Here is a 7209-nt window from a genome sequence, read left to right as displayed (position 1 = left end):
CTTGTCGACAACTCCTCTGTACCATACAAGAGACACCGAAACACTTCTGCAAAAGCATGTAGATCAAGTACCGAGCGCTTATGGAAGGAGGACTTCACCGATCCCTCCCATTGGTTTGACAATCGAAACGGAAAAGTACGTGTATGACGAGCTGAACTCAATTACTGTAGATTGAATGCTGACGCGTCTGCTGTCACCTGTAGCAGACACACCCAAGAGCCCCAGATTTCAAGCAGAAACGCGCTATGGATAGACGGCTGGTACAATTCAAGTTGGGTAATAGACGCCTGGTACAATTCAGGTTGGGTTAAAAGCACGTTCCAGAAAATGGAGACTGCAAACAAGGCCATGCACAGCCCCATAGGACAACTCTCAGAGCTTAGCTTAGAGGAGGCTCTCGCTTCTCTGGAACGAATGCCGCATCCGCCTTTGGTTGAAAACTTGACATGCATCTTGCGCAAGTGCAGAAAGCACAAAAATCCAGCGTATTCCCTGCGCTTGCATGCCTACCTGCGCAAAAGTGGGCTGGAAGCTCATAAGTCACTCGGGAATTACGTCGTCCCAATGTTGGTGGAAGTTGGAAGCATGTGTGATGCCCAGCAGGTTTTTGATAGGTTAGTTGATCGGAATGAGTATTCCTGGACTTCTCTCATCACAGGTTATATTGAATGTGGGGAGTTACAGCATGCCTTCATACTGCACCAAAAAATGCAGGAGGATTGTATACATCCTAGTGGGTATACGTTCGTGGCCTTACTAAAGGCTTGTGCCAGGCTTAAAGATAAAGAAAGAGGCCGCGAAATACATGCTGAGATTACGAAAATGGGGTTGTTGGAAAGAAATCCTTTTGTTGGTACCACCTTGGTTGATATGTATGCCAAGTGTGGGTTGCTTGCAAAAGCACAGGAAGTGTTCGACAAACTTCCAGTTCGGGATGCAGTCTCCTGGAATGCACTTATCGCAGGGTATGCTGATCATGACCTTGGTCAGGACTCACTAGACTGTTTTGAACAGATGCAATTGGAGGGCATCTCTCCAAGTGCGGTCACATTTGTTTGCGGCTTGAAAGCTTGTGGCAGCATAGGAGCCATAGACAAAGGCCGAGAAATGCATGCTGAGATTGTGAGAATGGGGTTGTTGGAAAGAGATCCGTTTGTTGGTAGCACCTTGGTCGGTATGTATGCCAAGTGTGGGTTGCTTGCAAAAGCACAGGAAGTGTTCGACAAACTTCCAGTTCGAAATGCAGTCTCATGGACTGCACTTATCGCAGGGTATGCTGAACACAACCTTGGTCAGGACGCTCTGAACTGTTTCGAACTGATGCAGTTGGAGGGCATCTCTCCAAGTGCAGTCACATTTGTTTGCAGCTTGAAAGCTTGTGGCAGCATAGGAGCCATAGACAAGGGCCAAGAAATACATGCTGAGATTGCGAGAATGGGGTTGTTGGAAAAAGATCCTTTTGTCGGTAGCACCTTGGTTGATATGTATGCCAAGTGTGGGTTGCTTGCAAAAGCACAGGAAGTGTTCAACGTACTTCCGATTCGAGATGCAGTCTCGTGGACTGCACTTATCGCAGGGTATGCCGAACACGACCTTGGTCAGGATGCCCTGAACTGTTTTGAACAGATGCAATTGGAGGGAGTCTCTCCAAGTTCGGTCACACTTGTTTGCAGCTTGAAAGCTTGTGGCACCATAGGAGCCATAGACAAGGGCAGAGAAATACATGCTGAGATTGCAAGAATGGGGTTGTTGGAAAGAGATGCTTTTGTTGGTAGCACCTTGGTTGATATGTATGCCAAATGTGGGTTGCTTGCAAAAGCACAGGAAGTGTTTGACAAACTTCCAGTTCAAGATACAGTCTCGTGGACTGCACTTATCGCAGGGTATACCGAACATGACCTTGGTGAGGACGCTCTGAACTGTTTTGAACTGATGCAATTGGAGGGCGTCTCTCCTGATGCGGTCACATTTGTTTGCAGCTTGAAAGCTTGTGGCAGCATAGGAGCCATTAACAAGGGCCGAGCAATACATTCTGAGATTGTGAGAAAGGGATTGTTGGAATTAGATCCTTTTGTTCGTAGCACCTTGGTCCATATGTATGCCAATTGTGGGTTGCTTGCAAAAGCACAGGAAGTGTTTGACAAACTTCCAGTCCGAGATGCAGTCTCATGGAATGCACTTATCGCAGGGTATGCTGAAAATGACCTTGGTCAGGATGCTCTGAACTGTTTCGAACAGATGCAATTGGAGGGCCTCTCTCCTGATGCGGTCACATTTGTTTGCAGCTTGAAAGCTTGTGGCAGCATAGGAGCCATAGACAAGGGACGAGAAATACATGCTGAGATTGGGAGAAAGGGGTTGTTTGAAACAAATCCTTTTGTTGGTAGCACCTTGGTTGATATGTATGCCAATTGTGGCTTGCTTGCAAAAGCACAGGAAGTGTTCGACAAACTTCCAGTTCGAGATGCAGTCTCGTGGAATGCACTTATCACAGGGTATGCCCAGCTAGGAGAGAGCGAAAAAGTTTTTCTTATGCTTGACAGAATGAAAGCAGAAGACATAAAACCAGATGGGGTCACATTCCTTAGCATTCTTACTGTATGCAGTCACACAGGTGTAGTGGAGAATGGCCAGACATACTTTGAGTCCATGAGCAAAGAATATGGCATCACTCCAACAATTGAGCACCATACTTGCATGGTTGATCTCCTTGGCCGTGCAGGCCAATTAGACAAGGCAGTAGCGATGATAAAGGAGATGCTGTTCGATCCTAATCCCGTGTTGTGGCACACTCTGTTGGGTGCTTGTCGGAAGTGGGGGAATGTGGAGCTTGGAAGGTGGGCCTTTGAACATGCAGTGGAATTGGACAAGAAGGATGCTGCAGCTTATGTCTTGATGTCTAACATCTATGCAGATGCTCACATGCAGGAGGCGGCTAAGCAGGTTGAGTTAATGAGATTTGAAGAACAAGCATGGAAGAAGCCAGGAAAGAGGTGGACTAATGTTGGTGGAGTTGTGCATTCATTTTTGGTAGGGGATGAAGGACATTCCCAAACCAATTGTACATATGCAAAGCTAGAAGATCTTTCTTTCAAAATAAGGGAAGAAGGATATGTACCAGATTTGCATCAGCTGTCCCAGGACATATATGATAATCTAAAGGAATTTGAGTTAATTTGAGCACAGTGAGAAGTTAGCTATCGCTTGTGCCCTGATTAGTACACCCAAGGGGGTACCCATACATGTTTTAAAAAATCTTTGGGGTACCCATACATGTTTTAAAAAATCTTTGGGTTTGCAGAGACTGTCATTTGGCTACAGCACTTAATCCAAAGTAGAGCACTGAACTATTCTGTCAGAGATACTAACCGCTTTCATGTTTTCAAGAACAGAGAGGGGACTATTGGTAATCCTAGTGTAACCATGGTAGCCTTTATTCCTCTTACTTGAATGTTGATGCTAGGATCACAGAAACATAGGTGAGGCGGACTCAAATCAGGAGAATGAAAGGATGAGAGTTGGGATAATGTGTGTTTTAGTGAACAAGGTTGTGAATTTCTAGAAATCCAGTCTCTTCTTCATATTAGAAGACCTCAAACGACATTTGATTTCTGCAAAGTACAGTTCTGTGACTTTTTCATGATTTTTTGAAGTGTGGTGTTTGCATTTTGTCTTATTACAGATTCATCCCCAGTATATTGAATTCCCTTGTGGACAAAGTCTTCTATGAGCTACTTTTAGTATTTAAGGTGGACAGTCTTCTATGAGCTAGTTCTCGTATTTGTACTAGATGTTTGCTACTAAGGCTATTGTATCTGTATCTTTTCTGGCTTAAGAAGGTGCTATATCTTCTAAGGCATGTATCTTTGATTAAAAAAATTATGACATGATAATATGATGGAGAGTTTAAGTTTTAAATAATATTTTTATTTATTAGTACTCTCATAGGTTGCTATATTCCTATGGGTGGTCAACTTCCAGTAGACCTCAAGCTCTACAAGTATGACAAATGAATAATTTGATGGTACGCTTTGCAGATAGTAAGTGGCAACCTCCTTTGTTTGTGCTCTACAAGGCTTGTATATTCCACAATGGTTAGTTGTTTTCAAATGTCTAGATTTTGAGCTAGCTTAGGATATAAGGACAATTTAGATGTTCCTATTCAAGTCATTCAACTTTCTTGTCATTAATTGACACGAGACAATACAAGATCACGACAACATTGCAAAGACAGGTGGTAATCATACATTACTTACCACTTTGGGTCTAAAAGAATGGACTCTTCTCCTCTCCTAGAAATTGACAGACAAATCTAAAGCTAATCTCTTCACTGAAATGAGCCATGAAATTTCAGTTTTGATAGCTATGGTGGATTCTTATTATGGTTAGATCATGTATTGTAGTATATGATCAATCATCTTGACATGTTCTACTTAAGAATGAGTCTAGCCGCATCCTTTATAGCATTCATTATGTGGCTACATAGTTCTGCTAAGCTAATGGTTCTTGCATTGGTCATGTTCTATGTCAGAGAGTACATGCTACAAGGTGTCATGAAGTACACTAAGTTTCCTAATGCAAAGCTATTCACCAAAGTACCTAGTGAAAGTGGCTTGATCAATAAAAACACCTTTTTTGGTGGGGGGCAATAATTTATGAAGTCTAAAAATATTGGCACTACAAGAAGTGGACGAGTTAATTTTACCCCTTTCAGGTCAACTCCTCGTTCTGGACGAGGTAACTCGTATTGTGGTGGAAGAAGACATTCTGGCAAAGGTTCAAAAACAAGAATCTAAGAAATAATGGATCTGTCTGCACCTCATAAAGGGCTATCTCAAAGTGACTTTCCATTGGGCATTGGTCTTCAAACGCCATAAGGGCAAAAGATTTGCTTTGTGGTGGAATCTAATTTATCCATTATAAAGAAATTAAAATGCTCCTCAATGTAATACGGTTACAAGAGAAGTAGTGGATGATTTTGGGAGGTTGAGACTAAAAGACTCTCTTGCTAACAATTATGGTCTAGTGCATTTTTTCTATACTAGCAACAATATGGAATTGGTGACTATAAAATCTAATATCATTGAAACCTAAAGTTTTCTTGATAGTAAAGTTGAGCATATTTCCAAGTTTACTATGCGGTGGAAATATGATGCACCCATTGGTTCTCTTATTCTTAACGGTATGAAGGTGTGCATAGATTGTTTATGAATAAATGTCATGAATAGTGTGAATGTGAGCAATTCAAGAGATTTAGGCCTTTTCTAGCTTTAATCTCTTCTAATAATTGAGATAGGTATCCTGTACAACCACTTGATATAAACATTATTCATAATAGGGTATTGCGAAAAGAAATACGAAGAGAGTTAAACCACATCCCTTGTCAACCATGCAAGATGGGGGTCCTGCTCTAAAATATCTTAATTTCCTTTGGGAGGACATCATGAATCATGACAATACCACTAGATAATTAAAGGGTAAATGCCATTTCATTTCTTTATGTAAAAAACCATCGGGGAATGTTCATAATAAAAAATTCCATTTAAAGAAATATGATGAATGGATAATAATTATGGACTATTGGATGAGTTCAATCGACAATCCAAGGTTTGACAAAGAGTAATGATCCCCATTTTTCAAGTGCATTAATGAGATTAGATTAGAGGCACTCAATAGATTGAGTGGTCTAGACTTTTCACCATGCTTTGAGGATGGCAAGTGGTTCCATCACATACATCAAACATACGGTAACTAGAGCACGAGTACTTAAATACCAAAATCATCTCATGATTCCCTAGATCTACCATTTCTAATTGCAATCTTTAAACCTCATGTAGTCTAGCAGAGAGATTACTAATGCACATCAATGCCTACACTCAAAATGGTGCAGAATGATTATTTATACTTTATAACAAATGAAATTGTGGGCCCTAACAAGAAGAAATATTGTCAAAAAAAAAAAACAAGTTGTTGAACCTCTATGTTTTGGGTCATATCTTCCATTTTTGAGGTACCCCTTAACCTCCTAGATTAAACATATTCACAACGGATATTACCAAATCTTATGAGTCCATACCTCTTGATGGAAATGATGGTCTTATAAAAATTTTATCTAAGACATGCTCACTTGCATTTAGATAAAAAGATATTCATCCTTATATTTCAATAATGTTTCTTAAAACTAAGGGAACATGTGGTAATACCAAGTGGGAAAAGCAATGTAAAATCATAATAATCTTATATGTCTTTCTTTAGAAATATTAATAATTGGATCCTTTCCAATTGCTACTTCAAATGCCGAGATAGAGCATGGAAGCAAATAAAAGGGATCCCTATGGGATTTTCATGTTCACACTATGGTGCAACTTATATATTTTTTGGTATGAGTCATCCTTTATTTTGAGGTTGATGAGGCTAGGAAGAAATCTTAGAAAGGATCTTCTTCCTTTATTTAGTTTTCTTTTGGACACATTGATGATATCTTGTCCATCAATAATCCTTTAATAACGACTTTTCTTTACCCAAACATGGTAAGAAATGATTCCAGTGCATTTTGGATTTATTTTTTACCACTTGTAGAAATCGAAGAATGCATACTTAACTCAATTGAAAAGATGGAGGGACAAAAGTCATCTCCTCCAATTTCATGAATTTACATTTAGAATTGAAGCGTAATGGAAATTTCATACTCATCAGTAAGTTTGATAAAACCAAGGACTTGCCCTTTAAAGTGCTCAAATTGATTCATCACATGAATTAAAACATCCAACTAGGAAATCACACAAAATCATACGATCCCAAGTCTTTCCAATTCCATTCTTTGCAATGACATCAGTAAAGCAAGGGAGGCAATATGGGACCTAGTCTAAACAAGGGTTGATACTAGGTTTCAAAAGTAAAGACTAATTTGATTAGTCAAGGAATTTCTAGAGAAAAATGAATTCCCTGGAGCTCGGATAATACTAAATGATTCTTCCATGGATAGAACAATAGATAAGATTTACATTTTTACCTATGATTGTTTGATAGTTGTATGCTAAGAGTGTGGTAGGCACAACTGTATAACGAGGATATCTACCACTCCTCATTATAGTCCAGTGGTCACCACCTTGGAATAGGGATGGTCATACACATGCACAAACACACACACACACACACATGTATACTTCCCCAACTATGAAATATTCTTTTATGTACTCATGTGAAATC

At 40.0% G+C, this 7209-nt stretch overlaps 1 protein-coding gene across 1 annotated transcript; it reads left to right on the top strand.

The window, feature by feature from the left end:
- Nucleotides 1–373: 373 nt before the first annotated feature.
- LOC147883806 (pentatricopeptide repeat-containing protein At4g39530-like) lies at nucleotides 374–3215 on the top strand. The gene has a single exon (XM_087398638.1). It carries the CDS (start codon nucleotides 415–417, stop codon nucleotides 3178–3180), a length of 2766 nt encoding a protein of 921 aa, XP_087254764.1. The 5' UTR covers nucleotides 374–414; the 3' UTR covers nucleotides 3181–3215.
- Nucleotides 3216–7209: the final 3994 nt, after the last annotated feature.

The sequence above is a fragment of the Dipteris shenzhenensis genome, chromosome 27, assembly GCF_047967505.1.
Source record: "Dipteris shenzhenensis isolate YYH24624 ecotype China chromosome 27, Dip_SZ_1.0, whole genome shotgun sequence".
Classification (NCBI taxonomy): Eukaryota; Viridiplantae; Streptophyta; class Polypodiopsida; order Gleicheniales; family Dipteridaceae; genus Dipteris; species Dipteris shenzhenensis.
The sequence above is the reverse complement of the archived record's forward strand: the minus strand, read 5'-3'. Positions and strand labels throughout refer to the sequence as shown.

Bases quoted from the DNA above. Each gene is read 5' to 3' on its own strand.
- LOC147883806 (XM_087398638.1), top strand. From the start codon at position 415: ATGCCGCATCCGCCTTTGGTTGAAAACTTGACATGCATCTTGCGCAAG.